The 15,982-nt window shown below is 44.9% G+C and overlaps 1 protein-coding gene and 2 long non-coding RNA genes across 9 annotated transcripts in view; 2 read left to right on the top strand and 1 right to left on the bottom strand.

Annotated features, from left to right (window-relative positions):
* Positions 1-15,982, bottom strand: part of heatr5b (HEAT repeat containing 5B) — a 364,356-nt gene that overhangs the window by 248,665 nt on the left and 99,709 nt on the right. For 5 of the 6 annotated variants that reach the window (XM_055937963.1, XM_055938092.1, XM_055938180.1 and 2 more), the window contains one exon: positions 11,595-14,086. In XM_055937963.1, the coding sequence (XP_055793938.1) occupies positions 13,779-14,086 (308 nt within the window). In that variant the 3' untranslated portion in view covers positions 11,595-13,778. Of the gene's footprint in view, positions 1-11,594; positions 14,087-15,982 lie in introns of those variants that run through there. The other variant, XR_008761352.1, reaches the window with a different exon arrangement.
* On the top strand, positions 6,927-7,496 carry LOC129865840 (uncharacterized). 2 transcript variants are annotated; one of them, XR_008761417.1, is made up of 3 exons: positions 6,927-6,979; positions 7,322-7,397; positions 7,474-7,496. It is a non-coding gene; the product is annotated as an uncharacterized LOC129865840 (long non-coding RNA). The 2 variants fall into 2 exon arrangements; XR_008761419.1 differs by lacking the exon at positions 6,927-6,979 and adding an exon at positions 7,123-7,169.
* Positions 7,764-8,677, top strand: LOC129865787 (uncharacterized). The gene is made up of 4 exons (XR_008761416.1): positions 7,764-7,815; positions 7,892-7,967; positions 8,234-8,309; positions 8,652-8,677. It is a non-coding gene; the product is annotated as an uncharacterized LOC129865787 (long non-coding RNA).

Raw genomic sequence — 15,982 nt, 5'->3', positions numbered from 1 at the left:
TATGTCTTGCAGATGTCATTGCAGGTGTAGCGAAATGGTTGTGTTTCCAGTTCCAACAGTGTAGTAATATCTAACCATTCACAACAATACATACAACCTAAAAGTGAAATAATGGAATTAAGGAATATATAAATATTAGGATGAGCAATTCCCCGAGTACAGTAAAATACAGTAAAATAGATGACAGTATATATATATATATTTTATATTATATTATATATATATGACATGAGTAAAGCAAAAATATGTAAACATTATCAAAGTGGCTAGTGATTTCAAGTCTATGTATATGGGGCAGCAGCCTCTAAGGTGCAGGGTTACGTAACCGGGTGGAAGCCGCCTAGTGATGGCTATTTAACAGCCTGATGGCCTTGAGATTAGAAGTCTCTCGGTCTCAGTTTTGATGCAGCTGTACTGACCGCGCCTTCTGGGTGATAGCGGAGTGAACAGGCCGTGGCTCGGGTGGTTGTAAAACATATCAAATAAATCATTTCGAACCTACACAACAGGTTGGGAGCAGCATAGGGTCATCCACAGAGCAGCGTCCCTCGCCTGGGGAACTTTGGATACCGTCTTCAAGATTACAACCGTCCTGTAGTCGACGCCAGTGGAGGGAGTTCGATTAGACTGAACCGGGTAATCCGTATTATGGCCCGTCTATGCACCAGGAGAAAGCGGTGAGGGAAGAGCGACTTGCTCAAATCGAACATCACCGGGTGGGTTATAATGTCAACAAAAAAAAGCCTGATGTATAGTTCAGATACACAAAGAAGGCAAGTAAAAGTATCTGTTTTCATAAAGAGCAAGCACTTTTGCATGTTGAAACATTTGACTCTGAACTCATTATTCCACACGCTTGACGTACATTTTTATCCCCAATTACAATATTTTCAGACAAGATAGAACGGCCAAAGGGGGCGGTGTTGCAATCTACTGCAAAGACTGCCTGCAGAGTTCTGTTATACTATCCAGGTCTGTTCCCAAACAATTTGAACTTCTACTTTTAAAAATCCACCTCTCTAAAAACAAGTCTCTCACCGTTGCCGCTTGTTATAGACCACCCTCTGCCCCCAGCTGTGCTCTGGACACTATATGTGAACTGATTGCCCCCCATCTATCTTCAGAGTTCGTGCTGCTAGGCGACCTAAATTTGAACATGCTCAACACCCCAGCCACCCTACAATCTAAGCTTGATGCCCTCAATCTCACACAAATTATCAATGAACCTACCAGGTACCACCCCAATTCCGTAAACACGGGTACCCTCATAGATATCATCCTAACAAACTTGCCCTCCAAATACACCTCTGCTGTTTTTAACCAAGATCTCAGCGATCACTGCCTCATTGCCTGCATCCGTAATGGGTCAGCGGTCAAACGACCTCCACTCATCACTGTCAAACGCTCCCTGAAACACTTCAGCGAGCAGGCTTTCCTAATTGACCTGGCCGGGGTATCCTGGAAGGATATTGATCTCATCCCGTCAGTAGAGGATGCCTGGTCATTTTTTTAAAATGCCTTCCTCACCATCTTGAATAAGCATGCCCCATTCAAGAAATTTAGAACCAGGAACAGATATAGCCCTTGGTTCTCTCCTGACCTGACTGCCCTTAACCAACAGAAAAACATCCTATGGCGTTCTGCATTAGCATCGAACAGCCCCCGTGATATGCAACTTTTCAGGGAAGCCAGAAACCAATATACACAGGCAGTTAGAACAGCCAAGGCTAGCTTTTTCAAGCAGAAATTTGCATCCTGTCGTACAAATTCAAAAAAGTTCTGGGACACCGTAAAGTCCATGGAGAATAAGAACACCTCCTCCCAGCTTCCAACCGCCCTGAAGATAGGAAACACTGTCACCACCGACAAATCCACTATAATTGAGAATTTCAATAAGCATTTTTCTACGGCTGGCCATGCTTTCCACCTGGCTACCCCTACCCGGGACAACAGCACTGCCCTCCCCTCTGCTACTCGCCCAAGCCTTCCCCATTTCTCTTTCTCCCAAATACAGTCAGCTGATGTTCTTAATGAGCTGCAAAATCTGGACCCTTACAAATCAGCCGGGCTAGATAATCTGGACCCTTTCTTTCTAAAACTATCTGCTGAAATTGTTGCCACCCCTATTACTAGCCTCTTCAACCTCTCTTTCGTGTCGTCTGAGATCCCCAAAGATTGGAAAGCAGCTGCGGTTATCCCCCTCTTCAAAGGGGGGGACACCCTTGACCCTAACTGCTACAGACCTATATCTATCCTACCCTGCCTTTCTAAGGCCTTCGAAAGCCAAGTCAACAAACAGATTACCGACCATTTCGAATCACACCACACCTTCTCCGCTATGCAATCTGGTTTCAGAGCTGGTCATGGGTGCACCTCAGCCACGCTCAAGGTCATAAACGATATCGTAACCGCCATCGATAGGAAACAATACTATGCAGCCGTATTCATTGACCTGGCCAAGGCTTTTGACTCTGTCAATCACCACATCCTCATTGGCAGACTCGACAGCCTTGGTTTCTCTAATGATTGCCTCGCCTGGTTCACCAACTACTTCTCTGATAGAGTTCAGTGTGTCAAATCGGAGGGTCTGTTGTCCGGGCCTCTGGCAGTCTCTATGGGGGTGCCACAGGGTTCAATTCTTGGACCGACTCTCTTCTCTGTTTACATCAATGATGTCGCTCTTGCTGCTGGTGATTCTCTGATCCACCTCTACGCAGACGACACTATTCTGTATACTTCTGGCACTTCTTTTGACACTGTGTTAACAACCCTCCAGGCGAGCTTCAATGCCATACAACTCTCCTTCCGTGGCCTCCAACTGCTCTTAAATACAAGTAAAACCAAATGCATGCTCTTCAACCGATCGCTGCCTGCTCCTGCCCGCCTGTCCAACATCACTACTTTGGACGGCTCTGACTTAGAATATGTGGACAACTACAAATACCTAGGTGTCTGGTTAGACTGTAAACTCTCCTTCCAGACCCACATCAAACATCTCCAATCCAAAGTCAAATCTAGAATTGGCTTCCTATTCCGCAACAAAGCATCCTTTACTCATGCTGCCAAACATACCCTTGTAAAACTGACCATCCTACCAATCCTCGACTTCGGTGATGTCATTTACAAAATAGCCTCCAAAACCCTACTCAATAAATTGGATGCAGTCTATCACAGTGCCATCCGTTTTGTCACCAAAGCCCCATATACTACCCACCACTGCGACCTGTACACTCTCGTTGGCTGGCCCTCGCTTCATACTCGTCGCCAAACCCATTGGTTCCAGGTCATCTACAAGACCCTGCTAGGTAAAGTCCCCCCTTATCTCAGCTCGCTGGTCACCATAGCAGCACCTACCCGTAGCACGCGCTCCAGCAGGTATATCTCTCTAGTCACCCCCAAAACCAATTCTTCCTTTGGACGCCTCTCCTTCCAGTTCTCTGCTGCCAATGACTGGAACGAACTACAAAAATCTCTGAAACTGGAAACACCTATCTCCCTCACTAGCTTTAAGCACCAGCTGTCAGAGCAGCTCATAGATTACTGCACCTGTACATAACCCATCTACAATTTAGCCCAAACAACCACCTCTTTACCTACTGTATTTATTAATTAATTTATTTTGCTCCTTTGCACCCCATTATTTCTGTCTCTACTTTGCACTTTCTTCCAATGCAAACCAACCATTCCAGTGTTTTTTTTAGTTTTTATTTTACTTGCTGTGTTGTACTCACTTCGCCTCCATGGCCTTTTTATATTTTTATTTATTTATACATATATCTGTTTGCCTTCACCTCCCTTATCTCACCTCACTTGCTCACATTGTATATAGACTTATTTTTTTATTTTTTTCACTGTATTATTGACTATATGTTTGTTTTTACTCCATGTGTAACTATGTGTTGTTGTATGTGTCGAACTGCTTTGCTTTATCTTGGCCAGGTCGCAATTGTAAATGAGAACGTGTTCTCAATTTGCCTACCTGGTTAAATAAAGGTTAAATAAATAAATAAATAAACATCACTTTTGTTTTCAGCCGTCGGCTCTTGACGGGCCACATGGCTCACGCCCGGTTTCAAAACAAATCAAATCAAACGCTATCCCGTTCCTCCAGGGCATTCATCTCCTCATTAATAACCTTTCAAAAACATCTCTTCTCTATCACACATAACTATATGATACACTATTAGCAGTAGCTTACATGGCACAGCAATATAATTGTCAGTAATATTAAAATGTAATACACAAGGAATAATCTCAAAGAAGCTTTATTGACATGATACTTCCTCCAATAACTGTAGGCATTGTCCAATAGCTGGATAAATGGTCACCTTAACCGTCTCTGGGCCAGGAGCTTTGAGCTCTCAAAGCTGGGTAAATGGTCACCTTAACCGTCTCAGGGCCAGGAGCTTTGAGCTCTCAAAGCTGGGTAAATGGTCACCTTAACCGTCTCTGGGCCAGGGGCTTTGAGCTCTCAAAGCTGGGTAAATGGTCACTTTAACCGTCTCTGGGCCAGGGGCTTTGAGCTCTCAAAGCTGGGTAAATGGTCACCTTAACCGTCTCTGGGCCAGGGGCTTTGAGCTCTCAAAGCTGGGTAAATGGTCACCTTAACCGTCTCTGGGCCAGGAGCTTTGAGCTCTCATTGTAGTTTGATATCCTACACATGATTCAACTTCTGTGTGCAGTTGAACAAGAAAAACACATTCTTAAAAGTCAGTAACATTTGGAGCCAAAACAGAAGTGAAAAAAGTGACAAAACACCCTGTAGAATAGGTTAAAAACCAACTTCATTAACTGTGGGTCGTAAGTGACTGTTGGTCGTGAGTGAGTAACTGTGGATCATCAGTGACTTTATTGACTATGGGTAGTGACTCATGAGTTGATATGCCACGTTAGCGTAACAGTGTGTTGGCGACATTATTACCCCACTCGTGATGTTCACAAACTGATTGATTGCATTTTTCAGGTCCTTTTTTTAAATGTATCTTTATATTTACCTTTAAATAATAACCAACTATTTACAGGCAATCAAAAACATTTATAAAATCATTACTTCATCTGCCAAACAATCTTTCCCATCGATTTCTTTCCTTCAGAAGTCATGAAATCAATCATGAGAGGTCTATTTAATGTGTTGTAAAGGACTGGCCTGTGAGAGGTCTATATAATGTGTTGTGAAGGACTGGTCTGTGAGAGGTCTATATAATGTGTTGTGAAGGACTGGCCTGTGAGAGGTCTATATAATGTGTTGTGAAGGACTGGTCTGTGAGAGGTCTATATAATGTGTTGTAAAGGACTGGTCTGTGAGAGGTCTATATAATGTGTTGTGAAGGACTGGTCTGTGAGAGGTCTATATAATGTGTTGTGAAGGACTGGTCTGTGAGAGGTCTATATAATGTGTTGTAAAGGACTGGTCTGTGAGAGGTCTATATAATGTGTTGTGAAGGACTGGTCTGTGAGAGGTCTATATAATGTGTTGTAAAGGACTGGTCTGTGAGAGGTCTATATAATGTGTTGTGAAGGACTGGCCTGTGAGAGGTCTATATAATGTGTTGTGAAGGACTGGTCTGTGAGAGGTCTATATAATGTGTTGTGAAGGACTGGTCTGTGAGAGGTCTATATAATGTGTTGTGAAGGACTGGCCTGTGAGAGGTCTATATAATGTGTTGTGAAGGACTGGTCTGTGAGAGGTCTATATAATGTGTTGTGAAGGACTGGTCTGTGAGAGGTCTATATAATGTGTTGTGAAGGACTGGTCTGTGAGAGGTCTATATAATGTGTTGTGAAGGACTGGTCTGTGAGAGGTCTATATAATGTGTTGTGAAGGACTGGTCTGTGAGAGGTCTATATAATGTGTTGTAAAGGACTGGCCTGTGAGAGGTCTATATAATGTGTTGTGAAGGACTGGTCTGTGAGAGGTCTATATAATGTGTTGTGAAGGACTGGCCTGTGAGAGGTCTATTTAATGTGTTGTGAAGGACTGGCCTGTGAGAGGTCTATATAATGTGTTGTAAAGGACAGGTCTGTGAGAGGTCTATTTAATGTGTTGTGAAGGACTGGCCTGTGAGAGGTCTATATAATGTGTTGTAAAGGACTGGTCTGTGAGAGGTCTATATAATGTGTTGTGAAGGACTGGTCTGTGAGAGGTCTATTTAATGTGTTGTGAAGGACTGGTCTGTGAGAGGTCTATATAATGTGTTGTAAAGGACTGGCCTGTGAGAGGTCTATATAATGTGTTGTGAAGGACTGGCCTGTGAGAGGTCTATATAATGTGTTGTAAAGGACTGGCCTGTGAGAGGTCTATATAATGTGTTGTAAAGGACTGGTCTGTGAGAGGTCTATATAATGTGTTGTAAAGGACTGGTCTGTGAGAGGTCTATATAATGTGTTGTGAAGGACTGGTCTGTGAGAGGTCTATATAATGTGTTGTGAAGGACTGGCCTGTGAGAGGTCTATATAATGTGTTGTGAAGGACTGGCCTGTGAGAGGTCTATATAATGTGTTGTGAAGGACTGGCCTGTGAGAGGTCTATATAATGTGTTGTGAAGGACTGGTCTGTGAGAGGTCTATATAATGTGTTGTGAAGGACTGGCCTGTGAGAGGTCTATATAATGTGTTGTGAAGGACTGGCCTGTGAGAGGTCTATATAATGTGTTGTAAAGGACTGGTCTGTGAGAGGTCTATATAATGTGTTGTAAAGGACTGGTCTGTGAGAGGTCTATATAATGTGTTGTGAAGGACTGGTCTGTGAGAGGTCTATATAATGTGTTGTGAAGGACTGGTCTGTGAGAGGTCTATATAATGTGTTGTAAAGGACTGGTCTGTGAGAGGTCTATATAATGTGTTGTAAAGGACTGGCCTGTGAGAGGTCTATATAATGTGTTGTAAAGGACTGGTCTGTGAGAGGTCTATTTAATGTGTTGTGAAGGACTGGTCTGTGAGAGGTCTATATAATGTGTTGTAAAGGACTGGCCTGTGAGAGGTCTATATAATGTGTTGTAAAGGACTGGTCTGTGAGAGGTCTATATAATGTGTTGTGAAGGACTGGTCTGTGAGAGGTCTATATAATGTGTTGTAAAGGACTGGTCTGTGAGAGGTCTATATAATGTGTTGTAAAGGACTGGCCTGTGAGAGGTCTATATAATGTGTTGTAAAGGACTGGCCTGTGAGAGGTCTATATAATGTGTTGTGAAGGACTGGTCTGTGAGAGGTCTATATAATGTGTTGTGAAGGACTGGTCTGTGAGAGGTCTATATAATGTGTTGTGAAGGACTGGTCTGTGAGAGGTCTATATAATGTGTTGTGAAGGACTGGTCTGTGAGAGGTCTATATAATGTGTTGTGAAGGACTGGCCTGTGAGAGGTCTATATAATGTGTTGTGAAGGACTGGTCTGTGAGAGGTCTATTTAATGTGTTGTAAAGGACTGGCCTGTGAGAGGTCTATTTAATGTGTTGTGAAGGACTGGTCTGTGAGAGGTCTATATAATGTGTTGTGAAGGACTGGTCTGTGAGAGGTCTATATAATGTGTTGTAAAGGACTGGTCTGTGAGAGGTCTATATAATGTGTTGTAAAGGACTGGCCTGTGAGAGGTCTATATAATGTGTTGTAAAGGACTGGTCTGTGAGAGGTCTATATAATGTGTTGTAAAGGACTGGCCTGTGAGAGGTCTATATAATGTGTTGTGAAGGACTGGCCTGTGAGAGGTCTATATAATGTGTTGTAAAGGACTGGCCTGTGAGAGGTCTATATAATGTGTTGTAAAGGACTGGCCTGTGAGAGGTCTATATAATGTGTTGTGAAGGACTGGCCTGTGAGAGGTCTATATAATGTGTTGTAAAGGACTGGCCTGTGAGAGGTCTATATAATGTGTTGTAAAGGACTGGCCTGTGAGAGGTCTATATAATGTGTTGTAAAGGACTGGTCTGTGAGAGGTCTATATAATGTGTTGTGAAGGACTGGCCTGTGAGAGGTCTATATAATGTGTTGTGAAGGACTGGTCTGTGAGAGGTCTATATAATGTGTTGTGAAGGACTGGTCTGTGAGAGGTCTATTTAATGTGTTGTGAAGGACTGGCCTGTGAGAGGTCTATTTAATGTGTTGTAAAGGACTGGCCTGTGAGAGGTCTATATAATGTGTTGTAAAGGACTGGCCTGTGAGAGGTCTATATAATGTGTTGTGAAGGACTGGTCTGTGAGAGGTCTATATAATGTGTTGTGAAGGACTGGTCTGTGAGAGGTCTATATAATGTGTTGTGAAGGACTGGCCTGTGAGAGGTCTATATAATGTGTTGTAAAGGACTGGTCTGTGAGAGGTCTATTTAATGTGTTGTGAAGGACTGGCCTGTGAGAGGTCTATATAATGTGTTGTAAAGGACTGGTCTGTGAGAGGTCTATATAATGTGTTGTAAAGGACTGGCCTGTGAGAGGTCTATATAATGTGTTGTAAAGGACTGGCCTGTGAGAGGTCTATATAATGTGTTGTGAAGGACTGGTCTGTGAGAGGTCTATTTAATGTGTTGTGAAGGACTGGCCTGTGAGAGGTCTATATAATGTGTTGTGAAGGACTGGTCTGTGAGAGGTCTATATAATGTGTTGTGAAGGACAGGTCTGTGAGAGGTCTATATAATGTGTTGTAAAGGACTGGTCTGTGAGAGGTCTATATAATGTGTTGTGAAGGACTGGTCTGTGAGAGGTCTATATAATGTGTTGTGAAGGACAGGTCTGTGAGAGGTCTATATAATGTGTTGTAAAGGACTGGTCTGTGAGAGGTCTATATAATGTGTTGTGAAGGACAGGTCTGTGAGAGGTCTATATAATGTGTTGTAAAGGACTGGTCTGTGAGAGGTCTATATAATGTGTTGTGAAGGACTGGTCTGTGAGAGGTCTATATAATGTGTTGTAAAGGACTGGTCTGTGAGAGGTCTATATAATGTGTTGTGAAGGACAGGTCTGTGAGAGGTCTATATAATGTGTTGTGAAGGACAGGTCTGTGAGAGGTCTATATAATGTGTTGTAAAGGACTGGTCTGTGAGAGGTCTATATAATGTGTTGTAAAGGACTGGTCTGTGAGAGGTCTATATAATGTGTTGTAAAGGACTGGTCTGTGAGAGGTCTATATAATGTGTTGTAAAGGACTGGTCTGTGAGAGGTCTATATAATGTGTTGTGAAGGACTGGTCTGTGAGAGGTCTATATAATGTGTTGTAAAGGACTGGTCTGTGAGAGGTCTATATAATGTGTTGTGAAGGACTGGTCTGTGAGAGGTCTATATAATGTGTTGTGAAGGACAGGTCTGTGAGAGGTCTATATAATGTGTTGTAAAGGACTGGCCTGTGAGAGGTCTATATAATGTGTTGTAAAGGACTGGTCTGTGAGAGGTCTATATAATGTGTTGTGAAGGACTGGCCTGTGAGAGGTCTATTTAATGTGTTGTGAAGGACTGGCCTGTGAGAGGCCTATATAATGTGTTGTGAAGGACTGGTCTGTGAGAGGTCTATTTAATGTGTTGTGAAACCCTGGCCTGTGAGAGGTCTATATAATGTGTTGTAAAGGACTGGTCTGTGAGAGGTCTATATAATGTGTTGTAAAGGACTGGCCTGTGAGAGGTCTATATAATGTGTTGTAAAGGACTGGTCTGTGAGAGGTCTATATAATGTGTTGTAAAGGACTGGTCTGTGAGAGGTCTATATAATGTGTTGTAAAGGACTGGTCTGTGAGAGGTCTATATAATGTGTTGTGAAGGACTGGTCTGTGAGAGGTCTATATAATGTGTTGTGAAGGACTGGTCTGTGAGAGGTCTATATAATGTGTTGTAAAGGACTGGCCTGTGAGAGGTCTATATAATGTGTTGTAAAGGACTGGTCTGTGAGAGGTCTATATAATGTGTTGTGAAGGACTGGCCTGTGAGAGGTCTATTTAATGTGTTGTGAAGGACTGGCCTGTGAGAGGCCTATATAATGTGTTGTGAAGGACTGGTCTGTGAGAGGTCTATTTAATGTGTTGTGAAGGACTGGCCTGTGAGAGGTCTATATAATGTGTTGTAAAGGACTGGTCTGTGAGAGGTCTATATAATGTGTTGTAAAGGACTGGCCTGTGAGAGGTCTATATAATGTGTTGTAAAGGACTGGTCTGTGAGAGGTCTATATAATGTGTTGTGAAGGACTGGTCTGTGAGAGGTCTATATAATGTGTTGTAAAGGACTGGTCTGTGAGAGGTCTATATAATGTGTTGTGAAGGACTGGTCTGTGAGAGGTCTATATAATGTGTTGTAAAGGACTGGTCTGTGAGAGGTCTATATAATGTGTTGTGAAGGACTGGTCTGTGAGAGGTCTATATAATGTGTTGTAAAGGACTGGTCTGTGAGAGGTCTATATAATGTGTTGTGAAGGACTGGTCTGTGAGAGGTCTATATAATGTGTTGTGAAGGACTGGCCTGTGAGAGGTCTATATAATGTGTTGTGAAGGACTGGCCTGTGAGAGGTCTATATAATGTGTTGTAAAGGACTGGCCTGTGAGAGGTCTATATAATGTGTTGTGAAGGACTGGCCTGCGAGAGGTCTATATAATGTGTTGTGAAGGACTGGCCTGTGAGAGGTCTATATAATGTGTTGTGAAGGACTGGCCTGTGAGAGGTCTATATAATGTGTTGTGAAGGACTGGTCTGTGAGAGGTCTATATAATGTGTTGTGAAGGACTGGTCTGTGAGAGGTCTATATAATGTGTTGTGAAGGACTGGTCTGTGAGAGGTCTATATAATGTGTTGTGAAGGACTGGTCTGTGAGAGGTCTATATAATGTGTTGTGAAGGACTGGTCTGTGAGAGGTCTATTTAATGTGTTGTGAAGGACTGGTCTGTGAGAGGTCTATATAATGTGTTGTGAAGGACTGGCCTGTGAGAGGTCTATATAATGTGTTGTAAAGGACTGGCCTGTGAGAGGTCTATTTAATGTGTTGTGAAGGACTGGTCTGTGAGAGGTCTATATAATGTGTTGTAAAGGACTGGCCTGTGAGAGGTCTATATAATGTGTTGTAAAGGACTGGCCTGTGAGAGGTCTATATAATGTGTTGAAGGACAGGCCCATGAGAGGTCTATATAATGTGTTGTAAAGGACTGGCCTGTGAGAGGTCTATTTAATGTGTTGTGAAGGACTGGCCTGTGAGAGGTCTATTTAATGTGTTGTGAAGGACTGGCCTGTGAGAGGTCTATATAATGTGTTGTAAAGGACTGGCCTGTGAGAGGTCTATTTAATGTGTTGTGAAGGACTGGCCTGTGAGAGGTCTATATAATGTGTTGTGAAGGACTGGCCTGTGAGAGGTCTATATAATGTGTTGTGAAGGACTGGTCTGTGAGAGGTCTATATAATGTGTTGTAAAGGACTGGTCTGTGAGAGGTCTATATAATGTGTTGTAAAGGACTGGTCTGTGAGAGGTCTATATAATGTGTTGTAAAGGACTGGTCTGTGAGAGGTCTATATAATGTGTTGTGAAGGACAGGCCCGTGAGAGGTCTATTTAATGTGTTGTGAAGGACTGGCCTGTGAGAGGTCTATATAATGTGTTGTGAAGGACTGGCCTGTGAGAGGTCTATTTAATACACATCATTAAGCAAAATACTTTATGAACAGCAGATGCCAAACACTTAAATGCATTATTAAAAAGGATGGCTTTTGGGTGAAGTTTAAAGCCTCAAGACAAGAACAGCAAAAACAAGCAATTTACTTAAAAGGTCGACCCTTTCTGCAAAGGTTTCCACAGGCAACAAACAAACTCCATTACAAACATATGCATGATTGGATCCTGTCTCACAGTGGATACAGCCATGTTGACGCATCAGTCTTACCAAACGCTGTAACCAAGACTCACAGAGTACAAGAGTCCGCCAGGAATGATGACGTCAGACCAATAAGGAAGCAAATAAAGAACAAACTATACTCAGTTTATTTACAAGTAGGGCTCTTTACATATTCAATGGGAAGAGTCCCAAATGGTACCCTATTCCCTAACTAGTGCCCTACTCTGGTCGAAAGGAGAGTGCCCTACTCTGGTCAAAAGGAGAGTGCCCTACTCTGGTCAAAAGGGGAGTGCCCTACTCTGGTCAAAAGGGGAGTGCCCTACTCTGGTCAAAAGGGGAGTGCCCTACTCTGGTCAAAAGGGGAGTGCCCTACTCTGGTCAAAAGGGGAGTGCCCTACTCTGGTCAAAAGGGGAGTGCCCTACTCTGGTCAAAAGGGGAGTGCCCTACTCTGGTCAAAAGGGGAGTGCCCTACTCTGGTCAAAAGGGGAGTGCCCTACTCTGGTCAAAAGGGGAGTGCCCTACTCTGGTCAAAAGGGGAGTGCCCTACTCTGGTCAAAAGGGGAGTGCCCTACTCTGGTCAAAAGGGGAGTGCACTACATAGGGAATAGCATGCCATTTAAGATGTAAAAAATAGATCCAGCTCTAACATTTACGGCATTTAGCAGACGCTCTTATCCAGAGCGACTTACAAATTGGAAAGTTCATACATAGTCATCCTGGTCCCCCCGTAGGAATTGAACCCACAACCCTGGCGTTGCAAGCGCCATGCTCTACCAACTGAGCTACACGGGACCAAAATAGTAACAACACATTCAAATCTAAAGCAGTACTCTCTCTCAACAGGGGTCGTGGAAGTGGACATTAAAATACCCTTTAATGATATTATTTACATACTTTATTATCATTTTATTTATTTTATACCTTTTATTTAACTAGGCAAGTCAGTTAAGAACAAATTCTTATTTTCAATGAAGGCCTATCAGGGAACAGTGGGTTAACTGCCTTGTTCAGGGGCAGAACAACAGATTTTTACCTTGTCAGCTCGGGGATTCGATCTTGCAACCTTTCTGTTTCTAGTCCAATGCTCTAACCACTAGGCTACCTGCCGCCCAACGCTCTAACCACTAGGCTACCTGCCGCCCAACGCTCTAACCACTAGGCTACCTGCCGCCCAACGCTCTAACCACTAGGCTACCTGCCGCCCAACGCTCTAACCACTAGGCTACTTGCCGCCCAACGCTCTAACCACTAGGCTACCTGCCTCCCAACGCTCTAACCACTAGGCTACCTGCCGCCCAACGCTCTAACCACTAGGCTACCTGCCGCCCAACGCTCTAACCACTAGGCTACCTGCCGCCCAACGCTCTAACCACTAGGCTACCTGCCTCCCAACGCTCTAACCACTAGGCTAAGTGCCGCGCAACGCTCTAACCACCATGCTACCTGCCGCCCAACGCTCTAACCACTAGGCTACCTGCCACCCAACGCTCTAACCACTAGGCTACCTGCCGCCCAACGCTCTAACCACTAGGCTACCTGCCGCCCAACGCTCTAACCACTAGGCTACCTGCCTCCCAACGCTCTAACCACTAGGCTACCTGCCTCCCAACGCTCTAACCACCAGGCTACCTGCCACCCAACGCTCTAACCACTAGGCTACCTGCCACCCAACGCTTTAACCACTAGGCTACCTGCCGCCCCTCCGCTCTAACCACTAGGCTACCTGCCGCCCAACGCTCTAACCACTAGGCTACCTGCCACCCAACGCTCTAACCACTAGGCTACTTGCCACCCAACGCTCTAACCACTAGGCTACCTGCCACCCAACGCTCTAACCACTAGGCTACCTGCCGCTACCTGCCGACTTCAAGAAAACAAAGTAGAAAAATCTCATCCACCGAGAACCAAGTTAAATAAAGAACATCTTAGAGACATATCAGACGACAACAACATTACACCAGGATGATAAAGTAGTCTGCATTTCAGGAATATTTAGAAGAAACTAGTTTTGAGTTTGATGGTGGGCGCGGCCTGCACAGTTGGCTGGGCCAATAGGGCTGCTGCTTTGGCTTTGCTGCTCGCCTGATTGGCTCTGACGGCCGACTCAAGGCGGGTCTTGAGCTCAGGTGCGGCTCCAATCACTGTCTTGAAGGCAGCTGGGTAGAGGGGCCCGATCCGCATCAGGTTCTGGAGAGCAAACTCATGTAGGCCCTTGGAAGCAGGAGGAGCAGAGGAGAAGGCCTTGTCATCCAGGAGATAGGAGACCAGGGTGGGGACGAGCAGAGCCAGCAACTGTACCCCTGTTGAAGAGAGGGAACAGGAGGGAGACGTGGTGAGAGAGGGAAACAGGGAGAGGGAGAGAAACAGGGGGAGATGTAGAGGGAGAGGGAGGGAAACAGGGGGAGAGGTAGAGGGAGAGGGAGGGAAACAGGGGAGAGGTAGAGGGAGAGGGAGGGAAACAGGGGGAGAGGTAGAGGGAGAGGGAGGGAAACAGGGGGAGAGGTAGAGGGAGAGGGAGAGAAACAGGGGGAGAGGTAGAGGGAGAGGGAGAGAAACAGGGGGAGAGGTAGAGGGAGAGGGAGGGAAACAGGGAGAGGGAGAGAAACAGGGGGAGGAGGGAAACAGGGGGAGTGGTAGAGGGAGAGGGAGGGAAACAGGGAGAGGGAGAGAAACAGGGGGAGAGGTAGAGGGAGAGGGAGGGAAACAGGGGGAGAGGTAGAGGGAGAGGGAGGGAAACAGGGGGAGAGGTAGAGGGAGAGGGAGGGAAACAGGGGGAGAGGTAGAGGGAGAGGGAGAGAAACAGGGGGAGAGGTAGAGGGAGAGAAACAGGGGGAGAGGTAGAGGGAGAGGGACGGAAACAGGGGGAGAGGGAGAGGGAGGGAAACAGGGGGAGAGGTAGAGGGAGAGGGAGGGAAACAGGGGGAGAGGTAGAGGGAGAGAAACAGGGGGAGAGGGAGAGGGAGGGAAACAGGGGGAGGGGTAGAGGGAGAGGGAGGGAAACAGGGGGAGAGGTAGAGGGAGAGGGAGGGAAACAGGGAGAGGGAGAGAAACAGGGGGAGGAGGGAAACAGGGGGAGTGGTAGAGGGAGAGGGAGGGAAACAGGGAGAGGGAGAGAAACAGGGGGAGGAGGGAAACAGGGGGAGTGGTAGAGGGAGAGATAGAGAGATGGAAGGGGAGAAATTGAGGGAGACAAACATGGATGAACATAGCATCTTGATAGTTAACATTTGTCCTATGAAAAAAAAACTGATCAGTATATCAGAGCGAGAGGACATCAAATATTGTGATTCATAAAGCTTAGTCGGACCTACAGTATAGGAGAATTAACTAATCCGTATTGGAAGCCTTAGTCTGACTAACGTCCAGACTAACGTTCTCCTCTACTACACACACCGAGTCTAAAACCCCAGACCATTAGTCCAGACTAACGTTCCCCTCTACTACACACACCGAGTCTAAAACCCCAGACCATTAGTCCAGACTAACGTTCCCCTCTACTACACACACCGAGTCTAAAACCCCAGACCATTAGTCCAGACTAACGTTCTCCTCTACTACACACACCGAGTCTAAAACCCCAGACCATTAGTCCAGACTAACGTTCTCCTCTACTACACACACCGAGTCTAAAACCCCAGACCATTAGTCCAGACTAACGTTCTCCTCTACTACACACACCGAGTCTAAAACCCCAGACCATTAGTCCAGACTAACGTTCCCCTCTACTACACACACCGAGTCTAAAACCACAGACCATTAGTCCAGACTAACGTTCCCAGCCCAGATACACACACAGAGTCTAAAACCACAGACCACAAGTCCAGACTAACGTTCCCAGCCCAGATACACAAGGCAACGCATGAAAAGAGGCGTTTAGTTACAGGAAGGCTTTTACAGATCAATGGATGTCTTTATAGGGAGATGTGTACCTCCAAGTTACCCAACTCGAATAGGACACAGACACCAGGAAAATAACTCAATTATTATGTTCTCACCAGTTTCTCTACTGAACCACACGCTGAAATATCCTGAAAGTCATTTTTTTATTTATTTATTTATTTATTTTTTACAAACTCTTAAAATGTCCCTGAATGATCTTTACTGAGGAATAAAAAACAATAGCATCTGGATTCATGCATTTTTTCCAAACAGCTGTCGTTGAGAACATGCAACGATGCAGAGAAACCCGTCTGAAC

Source organism: Salvelinus fontinalis, chromosome 1, assembly GCF_029448725.1.
Source record: "Salvelinus fontinalis isolate EN_2023a chromosome 1, ASM2944872v1, whole genome shotgun sequence".
Taxonomy (NCBI): domain Eukaryota; kingdom Metazoa; phylum Chordata; class Actinopteri; order Salmoniformes; family Salmonidae; genus Salvelinus; species Salvelinus fontinalis.
The sequence above is the reverse complement of the archived record's forward strand: the minus strand, read 5'-3'. Positions and strand labels throughout refer to the sequence as shown.